The sequence below is a fragment of the Drosophila kikkawai genome, chromosome X (assembly GCF_030179895.1).
Source record: "Drosophila kikkawai strain 14028-0561.14 chromosome X, DkikHiC1v2, whole genome shotgun sequence".
Taxonomy (NCBI): domain Eukaryota; kingdom Metazoa; phylum Arthropoda; class Insecta; order Diptera; family Drosophilidae; genus Drosophila; species Drosophila kikkawai.
The window spans coordinates 25,731,788-25,751,466 of NC_091733.1; the positions used below are offsets into that span (position 1 = coordinate 25,731,788).

At 35.1% G+C, this 19,679-nt stretch overlaps 3 protein-coding genes across 4 annotated transcripts in view; 2 read left to right on the forward strand and 1 right to left on the reverse strand.

The window, feature by feature from the left end:
* Setd3 (SET domain containing 3) overlaps positions 1 to 19,679 on the reverse strand; it is a 77,070-nt gene that overhangs the window by 23,777 nt on the left and 33,614 nt on the right. The window lies entirely within an intron of this gene.
* On the forward strand, positions 883 to 6,001 carry LOC108080294 (uncharacterized). Its single transcript, XM_017174962.3, has 2 exons — positions 883 to 1,039; positions 5,158 to 6,001. The coding sequence occupies exon 2, from the start codon at positions 5,162 to 5,164 to the stop codon at positions 5,900 to 5,902; it is 741 nt and encodes a 246-aa protein (XP_017030451.1). The 5' UTR covers positions 883 to 1,039; positions 5,158 to 5,161; the 3' UTR covers positions 5,903 to 6,001.
* Positions 1,900 to 19,679, forward strand: part of mew (multiple edematous wings) — a 50,327-nt gene continuing 32,547 nt past the window's right edge. The window contains exon 1 of one of the 2 annotated variants that reach the window (XM_017174952.3): positions 1,900 to 2,778. In XM_017174952.3, the coding sequence (XP_017030441.1) occupies positions 2,588 to 2,778 (191 nt within the window). In that variant the 5' untranslated portion in view covers positions 1,900 to 2,587. The remainder of the gene's footprint in view (positions 2,779 to 19,679) is intronic. The other variant, XM_017174953.3, reaches the window with a different exon arrangement.

Consider the following 19,679-nt stretch of genomic DNA (forward strand, 5'->3'; position numbering starts at 1 on the left):
CCTGAAGCTGCAAGTAAAGAGAGCATAACGAGCGGAAGAGAGCGTAAAAGAGAGCTGTTCTCAACATAATCCCACCTTATACAGTTAAACCATGCTCTAGCAGTACGTTGCTTGGTGAATGGTTAAAAAATTTAAACAAAAAGGAACAATCAGCATATTAAAAGAAAAAAAATTATTTTCTAAATTCCAAACGCTGTTTTTATATTTCGGCATACTGCTTAGGTATGAAAGAGGTTAAAAATGACATTGCTTTCTATTTCGTCCAACATAACATGCATTGCATCCATGCTACGGGAAATCAAAATGATCCTTTCGCCCAGCTGCCACAATGGATAGTGCTCCTGGATAGGCCCGCGTAGCATGTTTACTTGCATCATGGCCTCCGTCATCATATTGCATGTCTCCTCATATAGATTCTCCAGTTTCTCAAGTTGGCGACTACGCTTCTTCTTGGCTGCCACAATGATGGCGACAAGAACCAGGACAACCAGAAGGCAAAGTATTACTTTATAGTGGAATATGCCGAAAATTGTAGAAGTGGTGGGGGGTTTTTGAACAATTTTATCAAAAATGTATGGAAATAACTGATGTGAATATTTGTTAATCCAAATTTTAAATAGATCGTATCTTTCGTTAGCATACTCCATCTTAGAGGGTTATTTGCTAGAGAACGAATGAATCGAAACTGAAATATTTCTTATAACCACACAGGCAGGTCAAGTGACAGGCCACAGTCAGTGGGTTTCAAGGATTACTAGATGAGTAGAAAATTTGTTATAGTTTTTTTTTTTGTTACAATTTGAGCTAATTTCAATCGAGGCATCCTTGATTTTTTCCCAGTTTTCTGCCTAGTAGGCCTTGGAAATTTCGAGCTGTCACTCTACTAGGCCTCGTTCAACTGGGAAATTATTCATTCCAAAACTTGCAAGTGTAGAAGTAACATCTCCAAACTGTTAATACTGAAGTTTTTGCTTATTTTTGGAAATTTTCATAAGAAAACAAACCAATTTCTACAATCGTTTGATACTTTGGCAGCGTTGTAAGTATTTTGGGTGAAAAACTTACACAAATTGTAAACAGAGAGACAAGATTTTTGAAATCGGCTGGCCGTAATATGCGTTTACGCTGACAAGAGCTGCGTGGCACAAAACCCGCGCTTCATTTTTGTTGCAACATGTTTGATCGAACATATAAGCACAGCTTCGAACGCAACGATTTTCTACACGGCAACAAATTAGGGTAACCTTCAGTTCTGCAATATTTCGGTACTCTTTGTTAGATTTTGTAAAATTATTTAAGTGACATTTAAATATCTGCCTGTTGTAAGCAGAAGTTGTTATAAATTGTTAGTTAATAGGAAAAATTTTCGAAATTAAAACAATTTTTTATATAAACTATAAGATTGCATAAATTTCTTGCAGTGCATGGCACACGCAACTTCGAGCGGCAACTGCAACCGAAACAGTTCCGAGATAAACTGGCTTTCAGTGTTGCCAATTTAGCTTTTTTTTTTTAAGATACTTAATCAAGTTATCTAATATCTAATAATAATATCAAATTATCTAATATCTAATTTAAAAGTATATCAATATAGGGAACCTATAATAGAAAAATAATAAAATATAGATTTTTAAAAGCTTCTTAAATTTTCAAAAATATCGCATTCAAAAAAACGCAGATGCTTTATCCTGTAACTGCCTAAAAATATGTAAATCTAATTAAAAAATAAATTCTATATAGCCACCTTGTAATAAATATATTAAAATACATATTTAAAAAAACAGCTTAAATTTAAAAAATTGTCCCTTATCAACCCTTTAAAAAAAAAAAAAGCGGAAATAGCATCTCTGCCCATCACTTCGTTTAGCGCTTCGTGCGTTACCCGAGCTGCCTTCGGGCCTGCCTACACTGGTCGTTCTGAAACTTGAAATTCAGATTATTCAGTTGGAAATTGGTAGCGGCAGCGATCCGACGTACGGAGATATTTTAGCCAATGAATCGTGAAACGTGCAACAAATAATAGTTTTTGGTAGTAGAGTGCGTCGAAAAAATGTGGCAAATCCAACCGAAGAAATTAAAGAATCTTCTCTAGGTTTTTATTTATTTTTTTGTTTAGCTACGATCAGAATTTCATGTGATTATTGCTTTAATATAGGCCAGTTACGACCGGAAAAGTTGGCAACACTGTTTATGCCACCGCGGCTAACGTGTGAGAATCGGTAAAGTTCGATTAGGAAACCACAAATCTTTATCAGTGTTTACGTAATTGCCAAAACAACAAACCATAGTTACTACTAGTAGGTTAAATAATTTTTTTGTTCTTGTGCCGCGAGTGAGTGAGGAAAAGCAGCCAAGGAAAACGGAAAAACTGCAGCGTGGAAAATACGCAAAACTACCTGTTGGAGATACGAGATCTATTTCTCTCTCTCTCTCTCTCTCTCTCTATATATATATCTCTATCTCATCGGGGATTTATTGAAGGTCGCGCCGGTGCCCGTGACCAGTGCACGTGCGTTTTTCCACCAAAATATCCATAAAAAAATAAAGGATATATAGTAATAAAAATAAAAGATAAATACAAGTCACTATGGCTTCCTCAGAGAGGCTGCGCCTTATCCCGCTTATTATCCCGTGCCTAATCCTGCCCTGGCTCAGCGCCGGCTTCAACCTCGAGCAGCGGCTGCCCATTGTCAAGTTCGGGCACCAGCACTCGCACTTTGGCTACTCGGTGGCCACCCACACAATTGGCGAGGCCCATTGGCCCAACAAGACGAATTGGTAAGTCCAAAATTGGCGCCAAAATAAATAATAAATAATAATCTTGGGATATAAATCAGAAAGTTAAAAGGTTATGCAACTGAAAAAATAGGGAAAAAACTGAACAAATAAAAACCAGTCAAGGTATATTTAAAGATAAGATTGTTTTATAAATCTGTGAGGTTGAAAATATATTTAAATATATTTTCTTTCTATCTTTATAGTCAAGAAAAAAAGTTAAAAAACAATTATAATAAGAAATATAGTTTAAAATTAAAACAAAAAACTAAACCAATGGTAATAAACAATATTAAATTCATATTTTCAACTACTTTTTTGACCATTAACAAAATTCTTGCCTCAAAATTCTTGGGCTAAAATTCTTGGCTTAAAATTTCAACCAACAACAACCAAATTTAGGGTAAACTCTGAAGCGTTTTGCAGGTAACAAAAGTGCCAACAAGTGGTTCCTCTCAACAAAATTCTTGGGAATCTCCTGGGTGCCCGAAAGCAAACAGGTTTTTGGATATTTGCCAAATCGTTTTCAGCTTTAATTGACTGGCATTGATTGTTATTAATCAGCGGCAGCAGCCGGCTAACAACAATAACAACCTTAAATAATAATAATTTGCATTGCAATCGCCATACGATGTTTGCTAATGCGAGAAACTTGTTTTTCGGAGTCGTGTTTTTATATACATTTTTGTATATAGCTGCTGCTTGGATTAGCATAAAGTGTTTGGATATTGATTATTTTGAGAGATGATGCCAGGGCTTAAAGAGCTTTAAGTAATAGTTAAGGTTATTTGGGAGGGGGAGATAAATGCATTTGCAATATTTTTTAATATAAATATAAATACAAAACAACATTAAAAAAATATATATAGAAAATATATAGTATTTAAATATAGATATCTAAATATATTAAATATTTAAATATATTTTATATATATATATATATTTTTTATATTGTTATATTTAAATATTTACATTGTTATAAATTTTAAAGAATTAAATTAAAATTAAAGCTAAAATCGAAATGTTGCCTTAATATTTTAACTTAATTCTATTAATTATTAATTATTAATTTTTAATATTTATATTTATATTCATTTCTTTGAATTCTGAGAATATAAAATATTTCTTTGAGTAAACCTCGGCATTTCTAATTTATTTTTTTAAAACCACCTAATTAAAATTCCAAAATTAATAACTTAAAAATTCCTAAGGCTTAACCAGAGTGCAAAAAATATTTCAGAATTTTTTTTACAAACTGAATTTTTTTTTAAACAGAAATGTTTACATTTTAACGCCGTTTTTTTGTAAGATTTATTTGCTTAGCGATAGGAAAATGAGTTCTTGGCGCGGACGTTTATTATTTGTTATTTTTGTGTTTGTTTTGTATTTTATTTTTAAAAGTTTTATTTGTTTATTTTACATTTCGCTGTTATTTATTTTTATTTATATGTTTTTTTTTTTTTTTTTTTTTTTTTTTTTTGCAAATATTTGTGACTTGCTTATCGCATTTTTTCGCCTCATTTTGATGGGACTGCTTCGCTATCAGCCTGAGATAGCCTGAAGACACATGGAGGAGAACAGTCGAAATGTTTGTCTTTGCTTTCGAGGAATTGCTTAACCCCCGACTGCCTTGCTTATGATTAACCCTTTTTGCACTCGCCAAGCGGATGTGTGTGGATTAATTTGAGTTTTGGGTTTGCCTCGAGTGTTTGCCTGTTAAAGGTCTCACCGGTCTGGCTAGGCTTCCTCCTTAACAAGTCTATAGACATGTCTATATGTTTATATTAATATAAATATATATATACAGAAAGAGATACCCCTGTAACCCCCTCTGGTCCCTCCTTAAGCTATGCTTCGATTTGCGAGCCAAACTTGGCAGACAAAACGGAGCCAGACGTCGGCGGCAATAAAAATGGGCAGACAACAAATCTGGAATCAATACAAGACTAGTGGCCAAAAGGCACTGTAAAAAAAATGTATATAAAAAATATATAATATAGAAAATGTATATTAATATAATAAAAAAAATATATATAGAATATATATTATATAATAAATATATAAAAAAAAGTATATAACAAAAAACAAAATAAAAAATATTTATGAAAAATAAATAAATAAAATAGAATAAAATTTAATTAATAATTTAATATTAAAAAAAAAAAAGAAAAATGCTTACGAAAAAATTCCCTTTCCCAAAGAAACAATTTTCACAATTATAAATTTATACAAAATCCGTAGCTAATTTTCTCTAGGGATTTAGGGACATTTTTCCAAGTGTAGACGCGCTCTTTCCCCCCCTTTTTCACCGATCTTCTTTGGGTTTTGGGTCAAAGCAATTACACATGGGCCTAATCGAGATATTTCCACCTCCTCCTTAAGAGAAATGTTAACCGAACGAAAGTACACCCCCCTCATACCACATAGAGGTCCACCAATGAAGCCAACCCGGATTCCCATACCCATTAGATACAAAAAGCAACAGCTCGAAAAACTCCGTGATGAGAAATTGATGCGCCAAGTGAAAATGGTCAAGGAGAAGGCCATATCGATTACAGAAAATCACACAGATATTCCCTCGTCGTTGAGGCGCACAGAGTTAACATTTTGGGTGGCCCTTAAGCAGCTGATCGAGTATTTTGAGAATATCCTGGATCCAGATGCAACCGAATCTTCTCCTAAAAAGTCATTTGCTAATTTTGAAAAGAGCCCGAAATCGGAAGAGCAGTTGACCTTTGAGGCTATGGAGAAGCTTATCAATAGCGATCAAAAGCCCGAGGATCAGAAACTCCAAGAGTTTAGACGCGAGCAAAAGGCCGTTGAGAAGAAGTTCCATGCGGGACTGGAGAGATTGCGTGCCGTTTTCGATTTTATAACAAAGCAGAGGCAAGCCCAGGCAGAAATATGCTGGGAAATCTATCAGAAGGCCGAGGGAAAGGACCTTCAAGAGGTTCTATCATCGATTGCCATCGATAAGGAACACCTTCTCCTGGAACTGAAACATGTTGTAGCTGCCTCTGCCTCTGTCTCAGAAGACTTGCAATCAAAGCCACAGGCCACAGTGTGGGACTCATTCAAGGAAGTTGCCATACATTGGGGTAACCTCTTGCTGGAGCAGATGAATTAAAATATATATTCCTGCCACATTACTTTGTTGCCAAAATTTAAAAGGTTCTTCTATAAATATATATAAAAAAAAAAACATTTTGGATTTATCCCAAAACAATTTTTGTTGGTTTTTTTTAAGGGAAGTAATCAAAGATATCTAAGCTAGGTGATGACCAAGGCTAAGCTTGGATTATGGGGAGTGAAGAAATATAATATAAAATATGAATGAATATATATATACCTATAAGTACCAAGGTGTAGAGGTATAAAGGTACAAAGACTGCCGGCACTGCAATCAAAAAACCATTTACACGTTCACTCGCACGATCCGTGCTTCCCCGAATCCGTGATGGTGTCCCCTCCAAGCCCATGGGAGCTTTTGATTGTCATGTCCGTCATCCAGTACAGTTCCCCCCCAAACTCCATGCCATACTCTATATATCTATCTCTGTCAAGCTCCATCACGTGCCAGTGTGTGGTCGCCATGAGTCATGTGGGAAGAATCAGGAACGTTGGGAAAGGAACGTAAGCAGTTAGGGACTCTCTTTTTTTTTTTTGGAAACTTTTTCTCAAGGAAATTAATGTAATAAGATACGTAAACTAGATTTTTTTAAACAAATTGCAAGATATTTATGAGCCAAAAAATTCGTAACTTAATAAGTAAATTGGAAATTTAGAATATTTGGAAATACATTATTTAAAAAAAATAGTTATTAGCAGAAAAAATGATTAAACTTTAATAATAATGACTCAGAAATTTTGTTTGTATTTTTTTTATTTATTTTCTTTTTGTTTTTGTTTAGCAAACGTGCTTATTGTTGGCTCTTGTTTTAAATTACCATAAAAAATCTATACAAAAGTATATCGTAAAAAGCCAATGGCCCAAAAAAAGGAAATAATAATAAAGAAAAAGGTCAAGCTACAAACATGTTTAATTTCAAAATCTAAGCTTCATTTTAATTTCATTCTCAATGATTCAGTTTTCATACATTATATTCCGTTCCCCGCAAATCCACTTCCATGACACTTCCTTTTCTTTAATATCCTTCCGGTTTATTTTGTTCCGTTTCCATTCGTTGCACTTGAGCGGAACAGGGAGAACGAGACATTTACATTATCTGACCGGATGCAAGAAGACGTTTTCAATCTCAGTGAAGGACGGGGACGAGCACAAATAGTTACTGATTATTATTATTCGCTTCACTTTATTTTTATATATATATATTTTTTTTGTTGTATTTGTATAGCAAAAAGTGATAAGTGCAGTGCCGTTCGTTGTAACCTTGAATTTACATCTCGCTTCGTTCCCTTCACGCTCCTTTGTTAGCATTCAGCGATTGTCCCATATTTGTTTTATTAATGAGAAAAATGTCACTCAGGTGTGTGAGTAAGGGGGATATATTATGGGTACGTGATCAGGGCGATGACGTGCCGCCTTCGTTTTGCCTCGATTTAAATACAGGTAAAAATTGAGATACGAATCGATTGATTAGTGGGACTCTCGTAAATGTATTCGCCCTAGTTGCGAATTTATTTATAAAATTTAATTAGATTTGTATTTATGTATATTTATATAAATTTATATATATTTAAATATTATTTTTAATTATCATTTCATAACGCTTGCATAAGACTTGATAAAAGTGGAACGCTTTTTGATAAGACAAAAAAGATAAGACACAGTTCGTTGACTCGCTCTCTCTCTTTAAATCTTTGGGATATCTTCTTGTAGATTCTTTTGTAGATTCTGTAGATCATGTTGATCTTGTAGATGTTCTTCTCCATTCCCTAGTGTTTTACTGCCACCATGTGTTCCGGGTTTTGCGCCAAAATAAAAACGGAGAAAAAAAACGTTTCTTTTCGTTTCGTTTCGGCGAAATGAGGTCAACAGACGCCAAACAGTCGCCCGAAGAGGGGGTAGGGGAAGGGGTGTTGGGTTCTGGGTGGTTTTTTTTTTTTTTTTTTATTTTTTCTTTTCTGGGGGGTGGATGGGTGGTGTTGGGGCTGGTCGACAGTTTATGGTTATTATTGTTGCGACTGGTCCCCATGTATCTATGCTTTTTTTGTTTTGTATCTATGTATCTCTCAGTACAGAGAACCCAGCCCCAAAAAGCCCATTCCTTATGTCTACACACACCCAAGACACACACACACACACCCCCCTCCACGTCATAAACAAATGAAGCCAAAAACGCAAAATGCGAAAAGCAAAAAAGAGCGCCAAACTAACAGACAAGGAAATGGGCAAAAAACACTTGCTAAGGCCCAATGTAAGCTGGCCGACATGTGTGTATATGTAATAAATATAAACTAAGAACAGTGCTGGTCATAAAAATATATCAAATATTTCAATTATTCAAATATTAAAATATATAAAATTAAAAATGTATATAAAAAAATATATAAAAATATAAAAAATATATAAAAATATAAATATAAATTATTCTATGATAAAATATTATATACATTTTAATAATATAAACCTAAAAAGGTGCATCATTATTTTAGAATTTATTTAATAGGTTTTATTTCTAAATCAAATAAAATATATAAATTCCTACAATACGTTTTAAATATATTAATTTATATATTTGTTAATTGGGTTAAGATAAAACTCTAAATCATATACAAAATCGTTCAAAACTTTTACGAAAACTTAACTAATAATTTATTATCATTTTTTAAATAATATTATTTTATTTCTTAGTTAAAACTATTATTTTGACCTAAGCTATGGGAGGCCATCCATCATATGGAGAGCCAGAACCGATCGTATGGCATTAAGTGCCCAACAGTTTCTAAGGCTGCCGCAGGGTTAAGCATAAAAGGGGGGAGGACAGGGGTTAAGAACCGACGAGGACGTAGGGGTTGAGGCGGCCGAAGATTCGATCCATGAGAACGAACACAGTTCACTTGTTCAATTTTAGCAAATCCACCAGGTACACAGTGAAAAACAACAATAAGTTTACATCTTGAACTGAACAAATGTTTCATTTATTAAGAATATTATTAATTATTATATTAAAATTGTTAATATTTTGTTAAACTAAATAGAGTTTATGAAAGAAATATGTAAGTAAAAATTTGATAAAGATATATACATATTATCTTAATGTTTTCCCTTTAAATTAATCGAATAAACATTATTCTTATATAAAAATATATAGTAAAATATTTAAAATATCTATGAGACACTTTTAAAACTCTCTTAAATTTTATTGAAAATAATAAACGAAATATTCATATTTTAAATCATTAAAAATCTCTTTTATTTGGATTTAAAATAAATATAAATATTTCCTTCAAGTCACTCATTCAGATTCTCTTTTATTTGAATTTTAAATAAATACTAATATTTCCTCTAAGCCAGTTCTCACTGTACCAGTACCATGGAACCGATGAGCAGACCATAAACATGCGTGAAAATTCAATTGATTTTCCGTGAAGCCGCCGCAACGAAGGCGGCAGAGAAGTTAGTTGTGCGTATTTATAGAAAATATCTTGGGGGAAAAAAATTGGGGAAACTAACAGAAAAAAAAAAATGAAAATTGCCCATTTCGGTGTGGGAAACAAGACTCGATGCGGATTGCGGCAAGCCGATCCTTGGGCATAGGCAGCTGCTGAGATACAGATACAGATACAAAATTGCAAAAAATACGGCAACTAATGAGACCCACACACTCACACACACACACTACTCTTTATATACACTACTCTTCACACACTCATCTTAGCACACTTCTCCTCTTAACCCCTGTCATAAGTGTGGGCGTCCCTTGATTTATTGCCAATTGCTTGGCACAGAAGAATTGCGCCCAGAAGAGCCGTGAAGAGCCGCGTAGAAATCCGAATCTGATTTCGAATCCAAATCAAAATAAGAAAAGAAAAAAAGACTAGCGTGGGTTACTTGCAAAAAAAATAAAATAGAAGAAACAGGAAAAAATCAAACGCTCACGAATATTTCGAAAAGAGCCCACGTCTTGGGGCAAGCAGGAGAAGAGCCCACTTTTCAAGAATTGTGTCCCTAAATCAATAAGAACCCAAAATATGGCAACCGTTTTTACTATTTAACTATAGATACTCCAGAGGAACTGTTTAGGAACTACTTAGCTCATTAGAAACTCCGAAAATTTGTAGCAATCTTCCTCAGAGTCTCTGCAGTGGGTGTAGAATCTTTGAAAGAATTGGCAGCAAAAGATTTGTTTTATTAGCTTGAAGATCAAAGAATCTCCAATCCAATAAATCCTTCACTGAGTTTCCAATTTCCAACTTAAATGAATAATACTTGTATAAAGATTCAACCATTTGCAAAACCAAATTAGAGCATGAGAAAGTTTCTACAGATATTCAGATTCAGTTATTAATCGCAGTTAAAGCCAAGATACATGAGAAAGCCAGAGACCTCGACCGCAGATCTGCAGCAAACCTCAAATATCTAGGGATCACACATCTCCGATTCACATCTCACGCAGTTTCAGATTCAGATTTCGGATTCGGATACGGATTCCGTGTGGCATTAACCCTGGGTTCTTGCTCTTGGCTTGGGTGAGATTTATGGAGCAAATACCGTGATTTTTTCTCAGCTATTTTCTCTGTGTGTGTGTGTGTGTGCCTGCCCCGCGGGCTTAAAGCCATGAGAGAAGAAGAATTGTGCGAATGAAACTCGTTACCGGGGAGGGTAGGGAGGAAAAAGCCGGGCAAGGAGGGGTTAAGGCAAAGCAGGCCAGAGAGCCAGACAAAGCCGCAGATGGATCGAAGCTTTGCCAATACTACTACTACAGATGCAGAGCCAGAAAAATGTATCTTTAATTGGGAAACATTTTTTTTAAGTATATTATAAAGATGGAATTTTTTATTAAGTAAGGGTTTTCTTTAAAGGTTATTTATATTTGGAGACTTGATTGTTTTATTGAGTGATTTTCGTATTTATTTTATTTTAAGATGTTTTAAAAAATGTTTCGTAGAAGTTTCTGTATATATTTTTTATATGTAAATTTAAAATATATTTTAATATAATTTTAAAGAAAATTATAATGGATTTTTTTTTTTCTTAAGCAGTTTTAATTTTTAGTTATTGAAAGGAATTTTAAAGAATTTTGTAAAGAAATTTTACAGTTATCTGGAAGAATTTTAAAAGAATTAAAAAAAAAATTTAAGAATTTTAAAAATTCTTTTAAAAATTAAAAAATAATTACGAAATTTTAAATAAAATTTTAAAAACAATAGAAGAAATTTTAAACAAGCTAAAAACTGTTTTTAAACAACCTTTTTTGTTAAGATTAGAAGTTTTATTTAGTAGTTTTATTTATTTTTTTCCTGAAATTTTCTATTATTAAAAACAAAACCCCACAAGGTTTATACTAATTTTTAATGCAATTTAAACCTATAAATTTTTTTTTAAAAACTCTCAAAATAACCCTCATACTTTCGCCCAGTGGATTTAGTAGTAAGCTGAAACTTTGCGTTGGGATCGCTCTCCATCTCCAAGTGGTCCGGACCCCTCTATGCCGCACCTCAACCCGCCCTCCCCCTTGGGAAGCCGCTGGAGTCCACCCAAATCCGGTCCCAGTGGCTGCTGCTGTTGCGTCGTCTTCGGCGATCGTGCTCTGGTCGTGGCTGTGTGTTGCTTGTTTCTAATGAAAATTGACGCCGTGCTGGTAATTTAAGTTGTTTTCGTTCGGTTTCGGTTGGTTGTTGTTGTTTTTCTTCTTTCCCCCTTTTTTTTCGGGGGCTTTCTTGGCCCGAATGTAACGAAATGCCGGTTAGAAAAGCATTTCTTTAGGTTTTTTTTGCTTAACAAATAAAGATTGCATCAAAAATTGATCACTTTTGGCAGTGTTATGGCCACTCTGCACGAGCTACACTATTTTTTTATATTATTTTAAACTCAAGAATTTTTATTTACATAAAAAATGAAAATTTCTCAACGTTTTTCCTGCTTTCTTGGTTTATTTTAGAGTTAAAGCTTTTAGGAATAGTTTCCAAATGATTTAAGTCTTATTTATGGCTGTTTAAAGTCCCATGTTGTGACACCGGAAAATCGATCAAATCGAGCGTTCACGTTTTCCTCGGCTATTTCCCATTTTCTTTTGTGTTTTTCTTTGCTACAAATTATGGCCTCAGACTCGACGCGTCGCTGGCTTCGCGCAATTTGGTTGCAACTGCCTCACGATAGCATTTCCCCTTACCCCTGCTTGGTGGATTTTCCCACTTTCCCCCGGCGCTTTCTTCTGCATTTTTCCCCGCCGATCTTCTTTTCACATGTTGCTGTGAGATTTTCGTGGCTCGTTTATTTATTATGATTATTTATTTTGTTTTTACTTAGATTTTGGTGCCTGTGCAGGCTGGGTGCTGCCTCTGCCACAGATGTTGGCAGTTCATCAGTTTGGTGTTGGAAAATCATCGGGGGAAAATAGGAAAATAGCCGGAAAAGCGAGGCAGCGGGCAGCTTGCAGCTCTGTGGCATTTTGAGGATTGATTAGATTTGTTCAGTTGAAGTTTTTACCCCCTGGAAATGCCAGGTTCGCCCCTCTGGTCGCCCACTTTTAAGACGTTCCTGCTTATACATTGAAAAAAAAAAGTTTAAAATTTAAAGTTTCAAATTCTTTTATATCAAAGATCTTTTTAATGTTGCTTTAACGTTTTTTATATATTTTTTTACATTCAATAAATTTGTTTTTATAATTATTTATTGCATTCAATAAATTTTTTTATAATTCCTATATTTATTTTTAAAAAAGAATTTTTTTAAAATAAAATATTTAATAATTTATTATTTTTTAACTGAAAAAATACCTTTAAATTTCAATTTTCTTAATTTTTCTGTCAAGAATTGTCTTTGATTTTTGTCTAAAATGCAAATCCTGTCGTGGAAAATCGACTTGCCACGCCCACCGTGGCACACACACACACACACACTGTATGACACGTGGGCGTTGTTGTGCCATGTTTTCTTGACGAATTTTGACTTGGCTCGAAAGGCATCGACTCTGAGACTTCGACTTTGACTTGGGCTTCGGTTTCGGTTTCTGTTTCCCAGCTACAACTTCCAACACCCAGACTTGCCTTTGGCTTCAGCTTCAGCTTCAACTTGGGGCAACTTCAACTTCTTGGATTGCGACGGCAAAGGCGACTGCGTGTGGGCGCCAAAATCGAAAACTGCGATGGCGACACAACTCTTGATAAGAATGAACATAAACTCGTATATATACTCAACACACACACTTCACACACATCGATGTTGACAGGCTTGCACTGCCGGCACTTTTACCAAAAATAAAAAAAATCGACAACAACAAGACCCAGAAAGAACCAAATTTTAAATAATTAAGGCCAAGCATTTAATGCTCTTTTTAAAATAAAATTATATAATTTATAAAAATTTTATTTGAAAAACACTTTGTTAATTTTTTAGCTAAAACTATTTGGGAATTTTAAGCGCAATATTCGTGTTTTTTCATTGAGAAAAAGCTTAATAATTCTATACAATCCCTAAATACTTATAAAACCTATAAATATACAATATATAAACTTGATCCCAATAGCTATAATACCTCTCCCAAAAAAAAATATACCTCGAGAGCGAGTGACAGCCTCAACTCGTTTATGTTGTTGTCGCCGTGTTTTATGTACTTTATGTACACTTTATGAGCTGTATTACTCGTAGTTGAGTCCATAGACCTGCTTTTTTTTCCGCTTTTCCCTGAGTTTCTTCAGTCTCTCTCCCGTCTCCCCCTGGCTTTATTTGCTTTCCAGGTAAGACTGCAGCAACATGGCTCTGGAGACGGCGACGTTTATCTGGTGGTATCTCTCTTCTGTGTGTGGGTCTTTGGTCTGCAACTCCCCATGGGTTAATTGATAAGGTTATTGTTTTTTCGACGCCGTCGTCGTCGTCGTCATCGTAGTTGTCGTTCCCTTTTTTTCAGAGGGCGTATTCCCTATACCATTCCCCTCGAGACAAGCCCCAAATGGGGGCGTTCTCCCCAGTCCAGAAAAGAGGTGCGATTAAGCCCAAAGGCGTTCTCACAAAAAAAAAAAAAAAATTTAAGTTAAGTTCCTAAACTGATCGATTGCCCCTGATTGATGTTTCCTGGTTGAAAATTCTAGGTGGATTTATGCCTAGAAATACCTAAAAAACAGAAGCTATCGATGATTACGAAGAGTTTCCAAGGGAAGTTGCTTAAATATTTTTTGGTGTGCTTTTTTATGGCAGAAAAAGTCAGCTTATGTTTACTCCTAGAAATAATATTTTTTCTAATAATAATAAACATAAAAAAACCTTTTAAAACCTAGTTAAACATGTTTAAATTTACCTTAAATTAAAAGCTTCCAGAAAATGCTTAAATACTTTTTTTTAGCAAATTTAAAAAATCTAAAAAAAAAACAATACTCTTTAAAATCTTGTTCCTCTCAATTTTCCCTAAATTTTCCCTCAATTTCCTTTACATTTTCTTCTACATTTTCCCTCAAATATTTCCCAAGGAATTTGCTTTGGCAATTTAAGCCAAAATAAGATTTTTTTATTTGCCATTTTTGCAGCGTTTTTGTGGGCGGCTTTCATCATCAAATTTATGAGACTTTTGAAGCCATTGCTGGAAAAACTTCATTATTCTCAAGGAAAAGTCTTCTTCTCTTTCACTCTTTTATTACTAGTGGCTCTTATAGTTGTTGTTTTTTTTTATAATAGAGTTTTTTTTTTTTTTGTGGGGCCATAATTAAAAAGCAAATCACGTTTCATTTTTATGATTTTCGTGAAGGTTTTCTTGGCTTTTCTTGGATGCTTTCGTTTCTCGTTCCGCTTCTTTCGTTTTTCAGTGAAAGTCGATCGCACATTTTCCCCTTACCATTCCAACATTTTCCCGGGGAAGAGAGGAACTTCCGTTAGGGAAAAATCTATCTCACAGATAATTAATTCCCCGCCGAAACGAAAGTGAGCAAAAACGCACTCGAGCTTGACTTGTATCGAATGGGGAAATGGTTAATTATGTCACATTCGCTCGCTCAATTAAGCTGGAAAATTCGTAGCCGAATTTCTTTTGTTTATTGAAATAAATAAATAAAATCCTAACCATTTTCGCTAATGAATTGGCTACAAAAATGGCCAAAAGCCATCAACAGTTGTGCCCGCTTTTGGGGCCCAGCTGTGGCTACTCTGCCAATTCCCAGGCGGATTCTTGTTATATATATCTTATATATATATATATTTTTTTTTTTTTGTTTTTATGGCCCATAAACATGATCTACACATCATCGGCTGTGCGCTGATCCAATTTATTTTGCGGTTAATTCGGTCATTTTCGAAGCAATCAAACCGAACTGGGTGCTCTTTAATTATTTGAGTTTCCTTTCTACTTTTTTTTTGTATTTATTTTTTAACTTTAATATTTTCTTAAATATTTTCCAAGTTTTTTTAAGTACCCTTCCTTAGATAGACTATTTTTTGGGATGTGGTTACAGAGGCACCCCCCGCTGATCTCTTCGTAATGGAAAAAAAAAATGAAGGAAAAAAGGCTGCGGGGGAAAACCAATTAATATTTGTTCGCCTCAAACAATTTTTGCATTACGCATACGCCCGGTGGTGCCAGGCTAAATGTTATTAAATAGATATATATATATATATTGTATATGAATATCTGTATATATATATAAACTAGTTTGCTGATGGAGTTATTCCAGAGGTATGGCTGCCCACGCTTTTTGGGGCGGCAGCTGCCTTTTTGGCCAGGGCTGCTGCATTGTTAACGAGTTCAAAACAAAAGATTAGATGCCCTCAAGAAGACTTAAAAAATATTTCCATTTCTTAAATCGATATTCAAAGATTTTTTTCACATTTTTTTAATAATTAAAAAAAATATATAAAAAATACTGTAATATTTTTCTAATTTAAATTTTCCCATTAAAACTGAAAAGTATTTTTGAATATTTTCCTGCCCTAAAAATAAAGATTTCATTTACAAATATCATTTATCAAACTTTCTGGGTAATTTTGAGCTGAATTTGTTAAATAATATAAATAAATATTTATAAAATCAGAACATTTTCTGTTACTGATTTTTAGTTTCATCTTGAGTTGCTTCCGTTTCATTGGCATTTTCAACGCTTCGTTTGGGGACGTTGACGTTGATTGCCATCAGCCTCAGGCTAAAAGCAGGAGCATCAGCAGGAGCTGCTCCCAACCCTGAGATGCGATCCTTGTGGCCAGAGAACGATTTGCATGCAATGCTGCTGCTGCCACAGTCGGCAAGTAATTTGTGGCAGCCACACGAGAAAAATTCCACGACTCGAACCCGTCTGTGAACTCGTCGGTCTGTGGCTATGGCTGTGGCCCTGGCTAAAAGCAATTGTCTGTCATTTAGCCAGCACCTGTTGCATTGATTGAGAACTTGTTGCAGCAACATGAGGCATGTAGCAGCAGTGCAGCAGCAGCCGAAGCAACAGCAGCAGCAGGGTGCGGCACAGACTTTTCTCAGCTGTCAGCAATTTGTTGTGATCAATTTATTAATTCTCCGGGTTGAAGGACGAGAGGCTGCATCTCAGCAGCACAGTGCATCCTCCAGATAATCACAGGGAGAGCCCAACCGAGACTCTCATCTGCATAAATGCTTTTTGGTCTTCGATCTTCGATCTACACGGGTCTTGGGGATCTGCAGTCTTCGGGATCTTCGTTCCTCAGTCTTCGATTCTTCAGTCTTTGGTCTTTGGTCTTCGATTCTGTGGAGACTTTGGACCGCCGCCACCCATCCAGTTCCCGGAACTCGCAGCAATTGTGGCACCTTGCCCTGGAATTTGTCATTGTTGTATGTGGCTACACAAGTACTGGTTTTGGTGGTAAATGCACAGAAAAAAACAAGCCTGATATAAGTTTTTACAAATTGTGCAATAATTATAGACAAGTTTTTGGGAGATTTTTTAAAGCTTTAAAATAAATTAAGTCTTGTAAAAACATTTAAAATATTTTAAAAGAACTGGAAACAAATTATACGATTTTCTAATAGTTAAAAAAAAATTATTAAGCTTGAATTATTTATTAAAATTAGATTAAAATACTTATTTACACTTTAAACATATTTTCCGAGGCTTAAAAAATTACTTTTAAATATATAAAGACCTTTTAAGGGTTTAAATAAAATTAAATAAACTTAGAATAATTAAAAACAATTCTTAAAGCTTGAAATATTTATTTTAAATTAGATTTAAAGACTCGTTAAAGCTTTAAAATTATTTTTCAAAGCTTTAAAGACTTACAAAAATATTTAAAAGCTTTAAAACGTATTAAAAAGTTTGCAAATATTTATATATTTATTATAATTTGAGTTAATAAAATAAACACCATTTTCTCTCGGTGTTTTAAGCGTAAAGAAAGCAAAACTTAAGAGCCCAGAACAGCATTTACATGATCCCAGAAAACCCGTCTCTGCAGAGGGCTCTGTGATCTTCGTTCTTCCATCTCCATTCTCCTGACTGTTTTGGTTACCCAAAGGTGTCGTCCAGGGGTACTGAGGAGGTACAGGAGGAACCACAACCACTGTGGACTTGAAAAACCTCTTCGATGGCCTTAGGACAAGAGAGCACTGTTTGCTGTGATTTTTTTAGATTGCTGAGGTTTTTATTTGCAACAGACAAAGTTAGAAACTTATATTTTAAACTAAAATACATCCACTTTATCCAAAATTCCAATTTAATTCCAAAAAACTTGAAGTTTTCAGGAATTTTCCTTGATTGTTTCTAGATACTTTCTACCTATTAACTATTTTCCTTTCACCCTGCTGCAATTTATTAGACATTCCTGACTCTGAATGTTATTTGTTTGGACAATTTAAGTCACTATTTCGACCATCACATTCCTTCGCCAGGCATTTCTCCCTTCCCTTCCCTTTCTTTCCAATCACAACTTTTGCCACTTGCCTGTTGTTGGGGTCACTACTACTACCGTCTCTCTTCCTGCAAGAGAGTTGGCAGATGGCCACTCGAGTCCAATCGCATCCAATCCCCCCCCCCCCCCCCCCCCCCCCCCCCCCCCTGACCAATGCGGATGCAAGTCATGAATGCCACCACATTCATGACCAGTGGCAGTGGCACTGCCAAATGCAAAGGGCTGTCTCCTGTCTGTAGTATTTCCACCCTTTCCCCTTCCCTGCCTGCCCCTCCAATTGATGCCGCAGAGCAGCTGTGGATGCGATCTCGCAGATCACAGATCACACAGATCACAGATCACGATGTGCTGGCTGTCCGCTCACGCTAATGAAGCCTGATGATGACGAAGTGCATGCCTGCTGTCGAAGAAATGCACTGGGGGAATTTATAAAATAATAATAATAATATATCTAGAATTTATATAGAAAATTGAATGTCTTTAAATAGGTGGCTAAGCTTTTTTTTGGGGTATTTAATTTTCTTTTTAGTTGGTTTATTTTTTATTATTAAATTAAAAACAGATGTTTATATCAGAGACTTTCTCTATTATTTTTTTGTTCAGTGTTTTTTTTTTTTTTTTAAGTTAAGAAAGTGTAGACTGGGGAGGCGGACTCAGGAGGAGACTTGTCCGGCTGATGTTTTTGCGTGCCGCAATTTCAATTTGTTTGGCCACTTGAGCGAGGCCTCCTGCCCCCAGCCTCCTCCTCCTCCTCCTCCCTCTCCTCTTCTCCATCATCACACATCACCATCAACGTCATCATCATATGGGTTTCCCCCGGCTCTTTCACTTTTGAGTTTTTCTCTCTCTTTTTTTTTTAGTTTTGAGTTTTGCAGAGCGACTTGCGCAAGCATTTTACTTTATTGGATGGATGCCGACCACTTGGGATGCCCCAAGCCTCTCCTCCGAAGCTCCTATTTCCCCATGACAGCTTGCACTTGAACTAAAATGCTGCCGCTGCTGGTTTTTTTACATTTTTTTTTTCTGTTGACAACACACAAATGGAAAGTACAAATAGAAACCAAGCACCACCGGGCCTCTTCTCTTTTTTTTTTTCTCTCTTTATTTTGCTAACGGATTTCTGCCCGCTTGGCTGCATCTCACTGGCTTAGCCTTGAAAAAAAAAAAAAAATGATAAAATTATAGGAAAAATAAAAAAATAAAACTATGCTATTCGACATACATATTCGATTTGGAGCTGACTCTGTAAACGGAAATGCATCAAGCCATTTTCTCACCTCGTTTTCTTCTCCTTACTTTTTTTTTCTCGCTTGGCCGTTCTCGTTTTTTATCTGTCTGACTTGTCACTTTGTGGTTATTGCTCCCGATCTTGCGTTCCCCGGCATTTCTGCTTATTTATATGTATATATATATTTTTACCTGTCCATCAAGGCTTATCTCGGAGGTAGGTGGAGGGGGTTTATAGAAGGTTTTTAGCTCTGAAAATGTTGCTACCTTTTTGTACTTGGATATATAATAGCAGAGCCATTGAAATCTCCAGGGGAAATTGGGCTTTAAAAAATCTCCACAGATTTTTTTTTTTTTTTTTTTTTTTTAAGGAACTAATTTGGGAAATAGTATTCATGTTTCAGTGGATCCTGGTTGGTGATTTTTAAATCACTTTACAATAATGGAACATTTATGAAAGTCTCCATCGAGTTTGAAACCTACACAAAATGGAGTTTTTGTTCAAGAAATATCTAAAAACAAGAAAGGAAGCTAACTTCGGCACGCCGAAGTTTGTATACCCTTGCAGATTGGTTTTGATGTTTATTTTATAGATTTAAATGCTGAAAACACTCACAAAACAGAGTTTCATTACATTTTACCTATACTTATTATGTTTACAGTTTGACAGTTACAGTTTTACATTCTCAGCTTTATA